The sequence below is a fragment of the Aplidium turbinatum genome, chromosome 3 (assembly GCF_918807975.1).
Source record: "Aplidium turbinatum chromosome 3, kaAplTurb1.1, whole genome shotgun sequence".
NCBI lineage: Eukaryota > Metazoa > Chordata > Ascidiacea > Aplousobranchia > Polyclinidae > Aplidium > Aplidium turbinatum.
The window spans coordinates 13,015,342-13,035,013 of NC_137474.1; the positions used below are offsets into that span (position 1 = coordinate 13,015,342).

At 35.6% G+C, this 19,672-nt stretch overlaps 1 protein-coding gene across 1 annotated transcript; it reads right to left on the reverse strand.

Annotated features, from left to right (window-relative positions):
- Positions 1-422: 422 nt before the first annotated feature.
- LOC145766560 (uncharacterized) lies at positions 423-11,558 on the reverse strand. Its single transcript, XM_082578279.1, has 8 exons — positions 11,413-11,558; positions 11,026-11,178; positions 10,551-10,686; positions 9,673-9,728; positions 8,729-8,750; positions 8,545-8,616; positions 1,338-1,483; positions 423-576 (listed from the first exon to the last, which is right to left on the reverse strand). The coding sequence occupies exons 2-8, from the start codon at positions 11,172-11,174 to the stop codon at positions 423-425; spliced, it is 735 nt and encodes a 244-aa protein (XP_082434405.1). The 5' UTR covers positions 11,175-11,178; positions 11,413-11,558.
- Positions 11,559-19,672: the final 8,114 nt, after the last annotated feature.

Sequence of the window (19,672 nt, forward strand, 5' to 3'; positions counted from 1 at the left end):
CGTGTTTTCAGTAGACCACAGAACAGTTGCAACACAAATGGCAAGATTACTATTGAAAATTTCCCAATCACATAGTCACATGTAGAATTGTAGATCTACATGTAGGCTATTTATCACACAGCGCATTTGCAAAATTACTGCTTTTGCAGCATTATTTCTAAATTCGCACCCTACAATTTAATTGATTGCAAATTTGAGAAGATAATAACAATAATATACGTACGTTGAAGACTTTTACGAACAGAACTGAAGAAGTTCAATATCAGAAATGAAACTTGTTCAAAACTGTTCTTCGAACATAATTGAAAATTGTTCTATTTCATCAGCAGTACAATGGATTCAGACATTGAACTAATCCACGATAGCGAGGCCAAATCTCATGTAGTGCAGTGGCTGAAACAACAGTTCAGTCAAACCTATCCTTAACTTTCCTTTGGAAGAATATAACTTGGCTGTTCATCATTCCTCGCTGGATGACACTTCACCCGTAGTCTTAAATTGTTTTTCATGATCAATTCTTGCATATCTCGACATGTCTTCGCCAACGCTACGGCGTTTTGTGCATTTTGTATGTAGCTGTAAGAGAAAAGAAACAAATTTAAATTGCCAAAGCCAATAATGTTTCTATCGGCAAGTTACCTGATTTCCAATAGCAATGTGGCCATTGCGATCACGAGCATGCACATTGTAATTTGTAGGGCTGTAGGCCATAGCATAAACGACCAAAGTAAGATCTTCACAAAGCAAGTTTTCACACAAATTTCTCTTTTTTGTTTGAATAGCTGTATCCAGGGCCGTCCAAAGAATAGTTTTGTCCCGGTACCAATGAGATTTTTCGGCCTCAAATCAAGACACTTCAAAGAAAAACGCGCTATATCCAAAGAATACGCGCTGGTTTATTCCAGTTCCCGGGCTTTTTGAAACTTTTCGAACCCTAAAATTATCCTGGTTTCGGGTCCAAAAGTACCCCCTGGACCCCCTGTCAACGCTATTGGCTATAAGGGTTAGGACATTACACTTTTTACAACAAACCTCTGATTTTTTTCATTATTTCAAAATCATTTTTTTTATAATCAGCGATTTTTCGAGATACCATACCTATAAAAAAAAAGATTTAAATAATAACTTTAAAGTAAAGGCTAAAACCTGTGTAAACAGAATGTTTAAACCTATGCTTTTTGCAGCAATTCTGCCTACAAGCAAGCTTGTAATAATATAATACGTTATAAGTTGGTAGTTTGGAAGCCTAAAGATGTCCCAGATAACCCTCTAAACAGCATAAGTCGTGCTGGTATTTAGCCATTGACGTCAATAGCAGTTTTATCAACCAGCTGTACCTTTGAAATTGTTCTGCTGAAGTTGGTGCCTGAGCCTGTCCGTTATGTATAATCCGCATTTTCACACCGCCTGGAAGTGTTTGACCATTTAGCTGCTTCAGTAGTTGTGGACTTATTTCTTTATGAGAGGGAACGGTTGGGTAGACCTGCCAATATCAGTACATTACGTGTTAGCAGGTCAACTAATTGGTTGATTTTGACAAAGCAGCCATAGCCTCCGTAAGCTTTATCGAATCTGTGCTGAATGTTTGTTCAGCAAGGCAATTATTTTTAAGCCCTTGACTTTAAACACATCTTCCTTCAACGGTAGGCTACGCTTAGATTTGCACTTTTTGCAAAACAAATTACCAACTGTTCAAAACAAAAGCAAGAAATCAAGACTGCAAGGGCATGTCTGAAAAGGAGATTTACCGCTCACCTATCAGGCAAAGAGCCAAAACCAAGCCCTAACATTCAAAATTTTTATAGTCTATAGTTTTATATTATTATAGTCTTATATTAGATTTTAAAAAGTACGATATTCGCAACTACATTGAAAGGGCAGCTCGTAAACCACTTTCAGTAAGGGCATTATTGCAATCACAAACCGCAATTAAAACTGGATCGCTGACGAGAATGTAGGTAGACTAAATATCTATCGAGAAACGTCTACCAGAAAAGTTTCATGTTTGTAAATATCTACCTGAAAACTTCAACCATAATGAATGTAGCTCTGGATAAAAGAATTTGGAAAATATCCTCAAGTAAAAATTGAAAGTATTTCATTGGAGGATACACTAAGGTGAATTTTTTCTGAGTGGACTATTTCAAGAAAGGTTTTAATCGATTACTGACGACAGCATTTCTACAATAGCCTACTGTTGATTTAAAAATATATTGTAGGCTATACAAAACTAATATTTATACTTGAGGCATTTTACGTTACATTGAACTGCTCGATGCAAGCGCTCAGAGCCTTCCTCATCACATCGCAATAGCGTTGCTAGAGTTGCCAGTTATGATTTTTTGTTAAGTTTTGCCATGGCAGTATAACAAGCTGGCATCAAAACAATTACTTTAAAGTTCATTTCAATTTTATGTTTATTGGTGGCGCAAACGTGTAGAAAGCGACAAAGTAAATCCACAAATTTGGCACCAACAAAAAAAAAAGATGGTAAAATCAAAAGGTTTTAAATATGCATTTATAAAACGGTGTTTAGTAACTAATTACTATCTTTAATTTGCACATCCACTGAATCTACCAGAGAGATACAAAAAATGTTTATTGTGAAATACAGCAGTATAGGCTATATGTCTGTGCAACAAGGTCAATTTAAACTTCACTACACACAAAAAGGGATGTGGAGTCGCAGGGACTTTTGCGTGTCCGGAGTCGTTAAAAAAAAACAGTTTGTCTTCGCCTTGATACAACAGGATGAACAACAAAGTTGTTGTTTGCAATCTTTTTTCAAAATATTGTTTCTTATTCTCTGTCACCATTGCGCTCACAACTTTTTTGAAAATAAAGTCTCCATTCTTATCAGTTTTTGCTAGAGTTTAAACTACTAGACTATAGGCTACACACTGTGAGAAGTAATCACTGCGGTTTTTATTTTTGGTATCTCACGAAACAACACAGATTCTTGTTTGATTGTCACTTGTCAGTCTATTCAGGCCCGGATTTAGGGGGGGGCAGAGGGGGCAGTTGCCCCGGGCCCCCCGACTTTTGAAGGGCCCCCCTATGTGTAAAAAAATGTGATTTTGTGTTATTTTTTTCCTTTTGGCCTTTAAAGTTTCTGCAAAATGCTGTGCAGTACTGGACTGATGCTACTGTAGACGTAGAGATGGTTTTTCGCGCCGTGGGCTTGGAAAAATTTTTTTGCACGGGGGCCCCCCGATCTAAAAGTGCCCCGGGCCCCCCATCAGCTAAATCCGGCCCTGAGTCTATTAAATAGAACTGAGAGTTAAAAAAATTACCAAAGTTTTAATGTTTGTTAAGTTACTGTGTGGTATTATAGGCTATGCAGTTAATTAAACCAAAACTCGAAAAAATATGACAGTCTTGTGTAGATGATTGCGCTGAGTGGAGCAGTGGCAATTTTAAACCTGCAAAATTGTTTCTCAAATAGCTATGTTTGCTTACTGGCAGTTATTGCAGCAAGGTTGCGACGTAAGCAAAACCATGCAAACTGACAACAAAGAGAAGAACAAACGGACGTTTCAGGTGAAGTCAGTAGCCGAGATACTCATACACAAAGACTATCACTGTACTCATACAAGCTATGACATCAATACAAGACCGTGGCTGTTCAACGAATAATACCTCCGGTCTACGAGTTGTTGCAACAACACAGATTTAATTGTCAACATGGCAGCACCGAAGAAAGCTCGTTATCAAGCAAGTAGGAAATTGTGAACTGTCAGTTATGTAGGTTAATCTGTTCCGATCTATTTGAATAAGCTGAAGATGCTATTATTATAGCGAAATCGATTCTGAATTCTTAATAAATTACAGTAAGAGGCTATATTGTTGTCCAAATGCTAGCATTTGATGAACGCAAAATAGCAGTTCCGATCAAAGGAAATTAATTTAGAACCGCAATCAATGTGAAAAAAATACGTTTTTATTTGCTGTAGGCTCACCAAACGAAAAGTTTGAAAGGTTAGTTAGCCTAATAAGCCACATGCTTGAGAGAAATTAGCAAGCGATGTCTAAATTTGACAAGAGATGTAAACGTAAGAAACCAACTTTGAAGGTAAGAACAATAAGTTCTTTATGTTTGATACTCTTATTTAATAGTCTAAGAAGCTTTGAGATGAATGCGGTCAACTGATTAGTCCCATCGTTTTGTTAACGGATGGCCTACCTTACCAAAATCACCGGCAATTACTCCACAAGGGGGTGTTCAAAACAGAATTATTTCGCTTTAAATAAAAAGCAATTTGTTGTAAAATTGGAAACAAAACGTGATGCGAATTATTAGACTGAGGAATGTTCAACACAAAGTCAATGCAGTTAACTTCGTTTCAAATTAGATTCTCTGTAAAAAAAAAACTTTGTTTGGTTCACCTCTTACCATTTTATGACAGCTTTTGCAGTTAAAACATATTTCTGTTTGTTTTGAAAAACATGGAAACCGATCCACGTAATGCATATAAATGAATGGAGGTGGGTGGTGAAAGTAGAGCCACAGTCTTTGTCACGTTGGGTACGCGCAACTAACGGGTTTACTGGCCACATTTTTACAGAAATACAGTCCTTTTGAAAAACATATACAAAAGAGGCTTCCTTAGTTGACAGTAAGAATAGTTTGTTCTTGGAGTAATAAAAAAGTTTTGTAAAGGGAGTAGGGGGAAGTAGTGGAGACGAAATGTTTTACTGACGGTGAATTTCCCCATACTCTCTTGGTGTTTTTTAAAGCTTTCATGCAAAAAAAGAATTGTTTAGCTTACATAATGAAAGCGTTCTTTATTAACCAAGATGATAATTTTAGCTGCGTTAAGGCTAATTTGCTCTTCTAATTAACCGCTATACAGTTAAAGTAAATTCTTATGGACCGTAACGTTTAGGAATTATTGTAATAGATAGATCATTTAAGTAGATTTTTTTCTTTGTTGGTTTGCACTTTAACAATTTGAGTAGTTCAAGTATTTAAATGGAACAAGATTCTCGTTTTTGTACAGCTTTGTAGTTATCCAGTTACACACCGTATCTGAAACAGACTTCAAACAAAAATGATAGGGACCTTCACAATCAAAATACAACCTCACATTTCAAAATATAATAATGAATCGCTATTATTTTTACAACGGTTAACACGGCAACAAACCCACACATTGGTAACTACTGCTTCAGTCTACTTCCGAGCATATCAATCGATTTCAAACAACAACTGACTTAACTACTGCATAGATCAAACGTTAAGTGCAAGTGTGACTGTGCAATTACGATGGTTAGGTTCCGGATAGCTTATGGAAAAGGCTGGCTACAATTACAGTAATCAAGATTGCTTTTCTTCTGTATTCCTTAGAATGAAAACTGTAATAGGACTCATTTAACCATGGTATCAATCGCCTGTCAGCATGCTTAAAAGCATTAATTGCTTGTAGCTATTTTCAGTGATAGGATTTAATAGCAAGTTAATAACAAGTAAACGACTTTACGTGTGGGTGATTGTTTTCTCACCTTGTTGAAAATGAGCGCTTCGTACACATGGTGGTACAGTAGTTTTGGTTTGTCAGTTGGCATTTAATTTTAGTAGAAACCTGCAACTGCTAACTGAGATGGTACTCGCTCAATACGAGCATAGTTCAATGTCTACATTTTCAAAGTTTATCTCCAAATACAGTTGATATCGATTGTATTGGAGCAGGGTCTGATAAGAAATTTTATCTCATAAGATTTTCAATCTTATCTGTTGTTAACATTCTATGCAAACTACCAGAGAAAGCGTGGACGAAGGCGTTGCCATGACTTGCAAAAATACGTTTTAAGAATATGCGCCCTCTTTCAGCATTTAAACGTAAAAATTTCCTGGATAACCGAGCGAATAACAGTTTTCAATTACATGTGGCAACCTTTCTGTATAGCCAAGAGCGCCATACTTTAGCTGTCAATGTACTGAACATCGATAGGTCACCTCGTTTGAATGCGTTTTCGCAGCCACACATATGCCATCGCGTGCCATTTCGTAACCCGAAATTTTATCTGGCTGATAGCTGTGGGAAATTTAATAAATAATTCGCTTATTTGTTATCATTCATTCCAGTATCTCTTCGGCGTACAATGTAATTACCGATTTGACAAACCATGATATATATTTTTTGACGTCAATCTCTCAAAACGTAGTTGGTACTGCTACCTTGTATCACCTTTCAAATCTATATAATCTATAACAAAAAGTTTAACAGTAACAACATTGAAAAAGATCGGTGATTTTAACATTACTTCACTCAATATCTTTTAAATAACTAGCTTCAAAATGCTTCTAATCAAGATATCTTTTAGATACAACACGTGTCGTTTAACTTTAGAATGTCCACTAAAATGCCTACTTCTTGTTAAAACCGCCAATGTTTTTCTGTAACTGATACGGATAAATAACAAAGTTTAGTTGATCGTAAAACCTGGCGTGGTAGCTTGCACGAGAAAATCGATTTGTGGTATCACGCAAGCTTGTTTAAAATGAATATTTTAAGCGTAAGTGGCCGCAAGTTTGAATGCTCTGAGTGAGAATTTGTACAAATTAGATGTTGTCATGCAAGTTTCGCTTCAGAGTTTTTCAAATTTAACTTATCCGCGTTATATCATTAGACATTTTAAGATTTTTAAATTTCGAGTTTTTCATACAAGAGTTAAACGAATTTTTAAAATTTCTCTTATCCCCGTCTTCAGGGTGTGATTTTTGTCTAAAGAACAAACTCAACTCTCGGTTACTTGGTCAAATGTAAACTTTTGAACAACTTGATTGTTTTCAACCAAATTAGTAGTAAGTTTGTAGATTTAATAATGAATACAATTTGATGTTTACGACCAAATATGGAAGCTAAAGAACAACCAACTTGTAATATGCAGGGGGACACTAGAGGATTTTGCAGATTTGAGCTATTTTCAGATAGCCTAAATTAATTTACCTCTTTTAGCTTGAAAGTTTGTAACAGGTGTAGTTCAGAGTAAACAAATCTAAAATATAAAACGACACTTGTGCAAAGCTTTTCTTTTATGCTGCTTTGTATCTTGTATGATGGAGCACACATTTGTGTGTTGACATAGATTCTATTAAATTTCTCAATACCTTTTTTATCATCTTCCGGCTACTTTGTTTTCGTGCTAATCTACGGTTCTTATTTCACGCTTTGAAATAACCTTTACTTAAATTACATTTGAAAAATGGTTAGTAATTTTGATTAAATGCATACGTATTTGAATTTTATTTGCTAACCATATGGTTTGATATTTTGCAAAACTATTTCTGAAAATCATGCGCTGAATATTATCTATTTTTAAAAAGTGCGGTTTCTCGAAATTAACTTTCATTAAGTCAGGACAACGCGTTTCCTTATTCCACCTGCGGGTGCCGTCACCTCTATGCACTTAAACCCTGACGCTGTCATTAGTGATTCTATGTTTTTAGGATAAAAATAAAACTTAATTTTATTCTGCCTCCACTAAATATAGAATTAAATGTGACGTTTGATAACTTGGGAAACACAGCAAAAAAAAAACAATCAAATTTTTGAAAGGGTAACTTATGTTTACTGGGGGTGTAGCCTGCTGTAAAACTGAACCAAGTAGTTTTTACAAACATTTATTTAAATTTGTTTTTCAACACATTTCAGATACATTGTGAAACTTAATCTTAAAAATGTCGGTTTGACTTGGGAGTATAGAATTTGATATTTGCAGTTAAATTAACTCAGTTGGCAAGTCTTCACAGAATCGTAAAGTTATTTACGTCTATTGACGCTGTAAAGGTATTGAATAAAAGTATACAGATCTTTCTCACTCCCGCACTCTCTACATGTAAAACTAATGGCAGTGCCGGTCTTAGGGTATTTCGGGCCCTGTGCGGAATGTGCTTTGCAGGCCCCAATGAGAATGATCCAATTCAGTAGCGTAGCTAAGTACTTTGAAAGGGGAGGGGGTTTGACGGCCCGAAGGCGACACCCAGCGGAGTGGGGTCTGGGGGGCCTCCCCCAGAAAATTTTGAAAAATTACTTTGAATTTGGTGTATTCTGAGGGCATGTTCAACAAAAATTTGGGTATGAATATTAACTGTAAAATGGTGCTGTCCGGTGGCATAGCAAAAGGATGAGATCATGCCATGTTTTCTTGTTGCGAATTCCTAAAGTCGCAACTGACTTCAAGGATACGGGTGCTTGCATGTGAATCGAATTTTTTCCATTGGAAATGACAAAAATTACTGCATTTTCTAAGTAAATTGCGGGCCCCCTAATTTGCGGGCCCTGTGCGATCGCACGGTTTGCACACCCCAAAGACCGGCACTGCTAATGGAGGCCAACCAAGAGATCATTTTACAATTTCATACTCTTACAAACTGGTTAATATTCATGACCTTTTTGTGAGCTTTCAAAAAGGCGTTTGCGCTGCGAAGGCCTGTATCTGAGATTAATCTTCAGATAATAGCAGTCCCTTATCACCCCGATAAGGTAGCAAGTTATGAATTTGATTTGCCAATGCTGGAAAAGGCTAGTTAGTGTTGTTTACCTTATTACTGCCCACAGTTGCAATTCTGTGTCCTGCCTTGCTGTGACGGTTGCGGTGATGGCGAGACATGTTCTGTCAGATGAAAATTTCTCTGTTTGACAACTTGTTTTCAAATAACGTAACTATTGCTTCTCTTTTTTTACCAAGCAAGCATTTAGTGAAACATCCGCGCTCAACATTGTACCTTGGTGACAATGCATGCCGACCTTTGTCAGAAAGTCGCTTTTTCAGTTATGATACGAGTCCCAGGCAGCAAATAATCCCCTTTTTAAACATCAACGCAACGTTTGCAGACGTTAAATCAATGAAAAAGGTCTGATTTGCTGGCTGGAGCAATATTTAAACATGCACTGCCTCATGCCATCGAAAACACTATGTTTGAAAAATGGTTCTCACAAACTTATTTTTCCACACCTGGCCGATTGTCGCTTTTGCAAACCAAATCCGTTGCCTTGAGGTAGAAAATGCTAAGCCACTGTTTGCTTGGTTTAACGGGAAAATAAACTGACTTGTTACAAAATAACCTAAATATTCCACTCGCTGTTTAAGAAAATGATCAGCCATTACTCCCCTCATAACTTTCTTGTGTAACAACTTTGTCACATTGGGTTCAGTTTTCTTTTTTTTATATAAAAAAAAAACACGACATAAATAGTACAATAAGTGGATGTATAAATAATTAAAAATAAAACGAAAAATAAATATAAAACACAGTAACGTCACAAACAAAGGTATGGACAACAACATCACAGTCCATGGTGACGCCAGATTATCCTCGCTTCACCGCGACAGTCAATGAATCATATGCATAAGCCACTTGCGCTCCAGTTCTACCAGTGTTGCCAGTTTTTTTTTACACAATTTTAAAATGAAGCGATGAAAGATGATTGGGTTTAGACATTGGGTTGACGACTGTGTTGGGACGTTGTAGATGTTAGTTTGTTTGTGTGACCTTTCTGGGTCTTTATTGAAAGTTCTGGTTAAGACTGGGTGGCAGATCTTGGCATTGGCACAAACTCCCCCTTGTTGCACTTTTTGAAGACTTCGATAGATTGGGTTTCCCCTTATGTACGCACAGCTCTGGAAGTTTTGAAGTTACTTTGCGGTTTTCTCGGGCTGTCTCTTCACGATCTTCTTCGTCTTCGAAATAAGCGATGCAACAGTCTGCGGTATCGGTGGATGCTCTGTGAATAAACGCTCTCTGGTAATGGGCCGCGCTTTCTTACAAGTTTGAATCTAATGTGTGATTTTATTTGTCAGCTTTTTGCTCGTGTGAAGTTCAAAAAATTCTATCATTAAATTTGAAATTTATGATTAGAAATGTTCACTATTAAGCTAAGTTACTTTAACAAATTCTGGTAACATAATCATAAAGTGGGGGTCACTGACTTCGATTGCGAAATGCCGTTTTTTATTTTAAAAGGCGAAAGTAAATAAATTTTTTTAGAAGTTGAAAACGATTGATGAAATTAAATGAGAAGTGAATAAACGTTTTTAAACGAAAAATGATGAAATGCGAATGTGATCGAAAGGATTGAGTTATTGTAAAACAATGCATGATTATGCGTATGGATGAAACTTAACAAATGTGTGTAATGGTGGTTATGAAAATGTTGTGAAGTGAAATGGGTGAGTCCGTTACCTAGAGCGCTGGCCCGATGAGCGTTTATTTACAAAAATGTTTCACTTACTAAAGCTATCTTTTAGCAGTACAGTCTGTTAGTATGTAATATCTTAATGACATGAAGCGATATCTTTAGGCGGGTTAAGTTGAGTATTACGTGGATTCCACGTAGAGCAAGTCAAGTGGCGAATGACTGCATCAGCGGGTTTTAGACAACAGCGATATTTTTTACGCGGGCTTCCGCATAAAAAATTACAACATGAACGTGCTTTTGTTCGGGGCGTGCAGACGCGCAAACGCCCCTTTATCGATGCGGGATCGCAATCGAAGTCAGTTTGTGACCATTTTAAAACAACAAGCAAAATAATTCACAAGAGCTCACCTTTACACTATAAACTTTGTTGGGTTCAAGTCCTGCCATGATGTTGTTCAGTAATTGAATTCGACGCAGTTCTTCCATTCTACGAGAGATTTCAGAGCTCAGGCGGATTTCAGCATGCCTCTTCCTTGAAAAGTTTCTGCAAAAATAAAAATTTTAATTATATTTGTGTGTAAGAAAGCTGTTTTGTTTTTCAAAAGTTTTTATGTATCAAAAGTAGGTAAAATCAATTAAAAAGTGTCATGTAAACATTAAAACAATATTGATTTCATTCATGAATAATATTTAAAATCAAAGAAAATTCCCTCTTGATTTTCTAGTTTTACTCTCTTTTCTGTTTTAAGAGTATGATGTCATTTTTCGCTGAAGCTAAATTAGAAAATTGCGTCGTAACTAAATTAGCAGTGTTACGGCGAAGGTTATTTAGCGCGGTCGTACGCAGTGAACCCAAAACAGTGCGAAGCGTGCCATCACTTACTGAGAGTGAGCGGCAACCAGTCTTGAGTGCAAGATGTTTGACGCATCATCGTTGTCTGTTGATGGCTCCGCAACTGGTCGGGCATAGCAATTGACAATCGCGAAAACAAGGACGACAAGGATGACTTTGTTTATTTGTTGACGAGGCATCGTTCTGTAAAAAAATAAATTAATATTCACAAAACGAAATTTAATTATCGTTATGACCGTACCACAAAATCATATAGTTGCGTTTTTAATGAATCATTGGAACAACTCAAAACACTTTTTGACATTTACGAACAAGCAAAGTAACATTCGGTCAACATTGCATCAGAAAAAGTTACATTTATTGCTGCCCGATGAAAAATGTTCAAGGATTACAAACTGCATAATATAAAGTACTTACGTTTGATAAAAATTTTTGAAGATGATAAATTTGTATAAGTTCTTTGTTTGAAGAAGGGTTGCTTTAGTCGTGAGTAAGAATTCAAATCGTTCGTTACAGCTTATTTAAAACTTATATTTGCTTTTCTGAAAAAGATGTTCCAAGTTTAAAATCAATTTCTAAAACTTCGTACAGTTCAACTGATCTTAACTGGTATTTGCTGCTGAAAAGCTGGTCTTTTTGAAAAGGAAAATTTATGGCTTGGCAAATATCAAAATTAACTTCGAAAAACTGTAAATCTAACTTCTTGGCTGAAGTGTTTTTGTTGCAAGCAAATTCCTCGACTGCTGTTAATCTCGCCCTCTTTGCTGTTTGACAGAACACAGCTGCGTTTGAGGCGATTATGGTTTGCGAAGGTTTATATTGCCTTGAGACACAAGCTAAAAGGAAAAAGGCAATCTGGTTCCACAACACAATCTGCACTGAAGAGATTTCTGGCCTTCATTTCGAAAATGCTTATGATGTAAAAAGATCTCTCTTTCTATTTTTGTGTTGCACAACCTCGACAGCATTAGTCATCAACAAAAGTCGATAATTTCTTCGTTCTTTTTATTTGTTGATTACACAATGGCTGAGTATAACGATGACATTGGCTGTTGAGATTTTACAAAGATTCAAATATGTTTTCTCCATCTTTTCACCCTAAACTCTCCAGCACTTTTGTCTTCAAGTAACATTCGCATGTGCTTAGTTTCTTCCACTTACTGAAGTTTTTCTATTTAATTAATAAGATGCATTCAACACAACTGTTGTTCCTTGAGGAAACCTTGGTGACAGACTCTGTATTACACAATGTACAATGGCCATGGTGTACCATACGCAGAGCACTTCGGCTAATTATGTTTACGTAAACCTGATTGCTGACGTAAATTCCAATGCAGAACAAGGGCACACTTTATTTTTAAAGCCTGCAACCTCATAACTAGACGGGAATTTATCAATACAGTTACTTACAGTATACACAAGGACAACAAGTCATACGAAAGTATGACCTTTCTCAACTTTTCAACCTCTACAAGCACAGCGAACAGCTTCAAAGCTTAAAGGAAAGTTAGAGATCATGATTAAAATTCAATCCTGAATCGTTTAAATTCTAAAATGTTTTTAGAATTTAGTTTAGTTTTTAGTTTGAAGAGCGAATTAGAATTTAAATAATCTTCTGATTTTTATAAATCTAGTTGTCAAAACCACAGTAGGCTATATTGGACTGCTTTATAAATTAATATTAAAACCTGAACTTCGGTTTGGAGTAATGAGTGATTGTGAGGTGGTCAAGGGTTGCCATTCTGATGGAGCTTTTTAAATGTCTGTACACTATTGGAATGTTTCATGCTTATTTTGATTATTTAAATACGAAGCATGCTCTGTCAATACAAGATTATGGATGTTACTAGACGTACGTTAATGTTAATATTAATCAATAGGATAATAGGCTAATAATCAGATAAAGACCTTTCATCAATTAAACTTTCGGGCTCATCACAAGTAACCACGACAACTTTAATTAGCTTGCTTGGAGTGAAAGGTTACTAGCAGTGATTTATCATTTATAATGTGTACTATGTTTGGAAAAGATCACTCAAAAATCTGTTATAGCACCAAATACAAAAGTTTGTCTCTAAGAGCCTTTGTGGGTCTTCTTTGCCAGAGCCTTTTTTTCTTTACTCTGGATTTGGGTGCATGATGACGTCACTTTTTGTCGAATGACAAGACTTTCTAATGTGAATGCTGCATTCTACAACACTGTACTGATGAATTATCAAGGGCACTTTGTCTTAAAAGCTGTGATGACATCCTCGCTGAAACATGCGTCGTGCTTTCTTGGACCAATAACGACATATTAACTTGTATATAAGCACACACCTTGTTTCTTTGAATTGTTTATTACAACTTCCTTCATCGTGCAAGCTACACAATACGATATCGTTTATGTTCCTCAAGTTATGCTTGATAATAGAAACTTTGCGTCATCTGATGAGGATTAATTTTGTTATCTGATAGAACTTGAAGTTCCACCAAGACTTGCTAAGTCGATATTTATAATTTTTGAATTTTTTTTATTCATTCAAGTTGATAACTTGGATGAGCAATTGAACATGCTCATTGCAGCAAAGAGAAGAAAAAAAAAACAGTAAAGAACTTTTAGACTACGTGTTCAACTGTATTTCTTTTTTGTGTAAACAAAGACAGCCATTTGTTAAAACTACCCCATGAGTGAATATTTTAGTCTGCATCTTTTGGTTGAAATTTGAGAATTTACAAATCTTTCAGTGCAAAACTATATTTGTTCAATAGAACATTGCTTCCAAGGTTTTGTTAAAATGGCAGCAGCAAACAACACACATACAAACATGGAATAGGTTGGCTTTGTCAAGTGAGTGTTGGTTACACAAGGGATTTGGTCTTCCGTACTTTATTACAACCTGTATTTTCCACATTCACGGACGAACAGAAGATGGTATTGATAGCCTACCTGCGTTCCCCTCCATAAAAATTTAAATTTTACCTCTTCGAATACATCGATTTGAAAAAAATCCATGTCATATTTGTTTGCAAACGGTATCTTAAATTGGCTATTGTCAGACAGCGATTAACTTTTTAGTTGTAAATAATACTTTTGTGTAATAATTTGTAGAAAATATAACTCATCGGTAAAAGTAGATATGACAAAGAAAAAGTAAACAAACCTTCTTGTTTTAACTTTACGATGTTAAATCGTTTAAACTATTTTTGTTTTTCAAGAAATTGGTCTTAAAGCACCGCTTGTTGTTTTGTTTGTTGCTGCACTATTTAATAAATCGTAGGCCTACACTGCCTACAGTCTGTCATACTAAACGCAACATGACATGGTTATTATTGTTGTTGTTATCAACTTGTTAAATACATTAAAGTGAGCCATTGTTAAATCCTGGTTGCTTTTGTACAAGTCTTTTATGATTTATCTTTGTTGATAGCTAAATCAAGTTAGCAAGTGAGTCAAAGCCGATTCTAATCTTTTAGGTATCACACGATTTTATGGTTAACAGTGGTACTGTGCAGAATAAAGTCAAGGCCTTGTTAACCACCCCAATTTCCCCTGACTGGGGAGAGGGCACGGCTGATTAGGGGCCCACTCATTTTAGTCTGTCTAATGTTTTTTTGACTGTTTAAAAAAAAATACTACAAAAGCTCGATATAATCAATTGCTAATTAAATCATATAAATTTTAGTTTGTTTCATCTTGAAAAAAGATTAAGTATAATAAAAAGATTAAGTATAATAAAATAAGCACAAGTCTAGTGACAAACGTAGATAAAGCTGATTATTATCGGTTGGTTACTACCAAGTAACTTATTTAATATTTATGTGAAGATTTTGGGTAATGTTAATCTAGTTCGTCTTAATAAAAACAAATGTAATTTCAGACGGGTCAAAGCGTTTCGTTGCAACTGTTGTGTTGAAAATAGGCTGCTGATGTAATGCTTGGCATTGCAAAAGGTTTAAAAATTAATATGATGTATCGAAATTCTTTGCCAATCAGTTCCATAAAAAATAGCTTTCAAATAGCTTTCGATCCATATGTTCTCCAGGAAAATTTCAGCGATTGTTGTGGAAGCACAAAGCATAGCGAGGAATGTTTGGTTTAGAAGGAACTTATTGAATCACCTGCCCTAATGTACTTAACTATTTCAATAATGGAATTCAAATCAAAAATACAAAACCAGTTGTCAATCATCAATCATAAAAAGTTAGTTTTCTCTTTTCGTCATTTACATGCACTTTTTTTAACTTTTTGCTTCTGAACATAGTTTTTTAACGTTGAAATGACCAAGTTTAAACCATTTCTTGTTCGCAATAATTATAAAAAAAAATTATCAATGTGTTGCGATTTTTCTCATTTCCCCGCATCTTTTGTAGATAGGAAACTCGATGACTTTTGCAGCTGCAAATGTCGGCTTCAAGTATGCAAACATTCTTTTGTGATAGTCTTTGACAAGAGGCAGAACTTGGGAATATGTTGATGTAGCGATTTTGACCCCAACGTAGTTATTATCTTGGAGACATGGCTGGAATTTAAATATTTACCTTTTCAAGGTGTCTGGAGTTTGTTATAATCTTCGAGACAATATTTGTTCATTTGTGATATTAATTCAATGCTTTGTCATGACCCATCCCATCGGAGTGAGAATGACTTAGAAAATATGTCACTTTCGAAAGCTTGGAGAACTTATATTCATGCTCTTCTTAACGAATATCTAGGCATTCCATTCTATTCCTGACATCACCATCGTATTTTGAAATTTTTTGATTTATATTATTTTGCCTGTTCTGTCGATTGATCGAGTGTAGTCAAGAAAATATGAAAACTTCGTGCGCTTGACGACAACACCAATTTCATCAACACTTTTACAAAGAATATACAGGACTGCTGCACACCCATTTCGGGCTACATTTACTTATGATAAGTGTAATATTAGACACTGTTAATCTAAAGCAGAAATCAGGCTTACTTGTATTTGAACCCCAACAATTTACCACTGTGTGTAAAGCGCTGTTTCTTAAATGCTTTTTTACGAAAGCACAATTTCTTCGATTTTACTAATGGGCTTACTTATCTTTAAATAACTTCTTCCAGCATATCTTTCAGTAAAGCTTCCGTTTTTTCATCAATGTATTTATTATGTGTTTAACTAATGGTTTCTTCACACACGTTTCGGATGGCGCAACAGACAAAGCGTTGGCTTTCCAATTATGCAAGCCTGGTTCGACTTCCAGCCTCAGCTCGTTCAAAACACTGCTCACTTCTACCTATAGGGTGTAATAAATTGGGTGGGCATATTTGCTGCAGAAAAGGCGGCCGAGAGAAAGGAACTGGCCACCCTATACTCTCTTTAGTGCTAAAGCCTTAGTACAGTGAGAACCTTATCTTCTCATACCCTACACTTTAATCAAGTATGGTACCACCTTTACACACATTTGTGTAAAGTTTTTGATATGATTTGCTCAACCGCTTTATCTGTACGGTACAAGAATCCACCACAGGATATTCAGAAACTCAATGGATGTGTTTGAGACATAAGAAAAGTTGTTCTTGTTTTTCGGTGTGTGTATGTGGAAATGCCGGAAATCTTCTTGTCTCGACAACCATCGCCTGGATATAAAATTGGTTGTGAAAGGCGTCTAGAGTATTCTGTATGTCGGGATGCGTCCTACTTTAATTGCTGGGCTGCCTAATAAGTATTGAATCCAAGACTGTTAATTTTTACAGTGCGCTATATTCTCACCTAGTACAGACGGCTGGTATGTGGCACAATTCTGTCTTGAGGCATTATTGATTCACATCTATTTCTGTATTTTATTTTGACTTATACAAGTTAAATTGGATTCTTTGTTATACAAAAGCGACGAAAACACATGTTTGTCATGTCTCAAAGAAAGTATGTATATGAATTAAAGGTGACCTCACATTGGGCACGTATGTGTGCAAATTTGGGGCTCATGTTGTAGGATTCGAAGTATTACTTTTGTAATGACACATAATTCAATAAAAATCCTGTTTGGGTATGAAGACCAGTTGTAATTGGTATTGTTTTACCTGAATTTATGCGGTGGAGTCATGTAATTGCAAGATATTTTATTTTCAGCCTGTTTTTCAACCTTTAAGTGCTTGATAAGTGTATTGTTTCTTTGTTAAGACAGCAATCATACGAATGGAATGTATTTTAATAAAGCGCGGCTTCTTTTCTTTTTTATATAAAGCTTAATTTTTTGAATTTTTGTTTCAATACTGATTGCATCAAGCGCAATCCCTCAAGGCGAGTTTTCATCTTCAAAGTGGGCAAATGAAAAAGAATCTGGGCGTGTGTCAACTGTCCACCAGTCACATCTCGTCGCCTACACACGCGGCCTGTTTCGTATCAACCCCATGCTTGCTTGACCAGAAAGCCTGACACGCACTGGCGCAAGCATTTATAACTTGAAAAAAAAACGAACTTCAACATCGATATGTTGATTTCGAGTGTAAATGCGTATAGGTTACTTTAAAAGAAAATCGAAAAAGCAAAATTAAATAGGTTTTGTGCATACTTTCGATCTGAGATGATGTCAAGACCAGCTTGGGTTTAACTGCTATAATTTAATCTGTCAAAATAACTTTCCTCACTATAAAAAACCATAATGACATGTTCTAAACTAGTCCGAGTGTGTGGGAAGTAGTCAAGTAACTTTCTGGCCACTTCGGGGGATTGTCCTTCCTATTAAAGGCGTTTTAATGTTATCTGAGACGGAAAAATTTGTCAGTTTTACATTGATTCAACGTCTGCAGGCGTTGAATTAATATAAAAATAACGGATGTTGCTGTTTGGGATATGCACATCAAGGAACTTTTTACTGATTAACATAAGTTGACGAACTTCTTCTTTCGTGCGTCGTTGGCGCAATATAATTGCATGTTCGCTTTTAATTTAGCTTTTTTAAACAATTTTGTCGACAAAAAGACAGAAATATGTTCGATTTGATATTTAAAAAAAGATAATTGCACCATTTTGAGCAAGGTTTCACGACCAACGTGTATGCATGATTAAATTAATTTTTTTTCTATCATGTAATCGCTTTTTTTTCGTTACTTATGTAATTGCAAAATAAAACACGCTTATCCATGATTGTATCGTTTTTTTTTTTCAGAAAATAAACTCTATATCTTTTTGAACTCTTATTTTAGATAAAAAGGGGATGAAGCGTTGTCAGATGTATCAATGACAGCCGACAGACACTATTTTTCCAAAGCGATCATAATCCTTGAAATAGTATTGTGAATGTCACTGGGGTAAGGAGAAAGGGTGTAAGCTATTTTATTTGAAAAAATTCTTAAGTGTCAATTTTTCTGCGTCAGTGTTTCGATATACGTCAGTCTATCACTGATTAAAATTGTTTGATAATTTATAATGATTACCTCCAGTAGTGCTTACAAAAGTTTTCCACGCTCGCTACTGATAAAATGTTTGCTAAGTTAGTAACAGTTTTGACTTGTCCCATTGCTCATTGCTATTAAACCCTAAACTCCCCCGTTCTGGTTACGTCAATTTGAACTAACAGTAGCCTAATCATCCATGTGAGTAAAACCGAAATGTTAGCCTCGGTAACTCTACTTTGATGCGATTGACACAACAGAAGATTAAAATCTAAAGAATGTTGAGTCTACGATCACTTAACATTTCTCAACGAAGGCTCACCACTATTGGAGGGTGGCAACACAAAAACTCAAATTACTTAGTTGGGATTAGTGTTTGCTCACTCTCACAAGTGTCCTGTAGGCTGCATGCAAAAAATATTTGCTTGGTGATCACTTGATTCTTGGGTCAACAGTCTGAAATCTCTTTTTGAATTTTTTAATACAACTCATGCATCCAAAATATTTCACCGTTTTGTGAAAAGCTGGATGAGTTTAATATGAATGCAAATTCCTGCTGATTAGAAAGTTATGCAAACGGCAAAGCTTTCTTGACGCAGCGATGTATATCACACGTAGTGTTTTTCTAGTGCAGCAAAAAAAGAAAAATAGCCAATTAAAAGTTTAACCAAAAGATAATTTTGCTATTTCTTCTGTGTTTGAAGAAACAGCTTCTAGTAGAGTTTAATACGTTTTGCTGTAACAATTTTATAATGAACGCCATAATGTAACCTTATTTGTAATCCTAAACAGAAAATCCTAGCTAGCAAACCCGTTCCTTTTGTACTGATTCAATGTCTACAGACTAAACAAGGTTTGCTGGTAGTGAACGTATGGCAGCCTGTAACTTATTGAAAACCTATTTTTAATTGACTTAATGTGCTTTTTTAGCCAAACATCTTTTTTCACCACAGAACCGATCTTAGCAATGACAGGTTCTGGGTAACCTACGCAACAGACTGTTAGAGAACTCATTTTCCTTCACTTGTTGTTGTTGAACTTTTTTAAATCAAACTTGAAAAATCTGTTGTCAAAAAAAATTCTTAAGTTTCGCAGCTGGAGAAAATCTTACACAACTAATAATTTTCTCACTTAAAAACAATAGATTACTGAAAAAAAACTTATATTTAAATGCTGATGCAATCGTTTTTATGCAGAGCAAAACATGTTAATTTAATAATTTTCCTTCGTTTCAATCTCGTGTAATTAAGTTTAAGGACTTATAGTACTCTGTTAAAAGACAATCAAACGTTAATGTGGTCACGCACCCGTGTTAAATAAGCAGTTGATGCT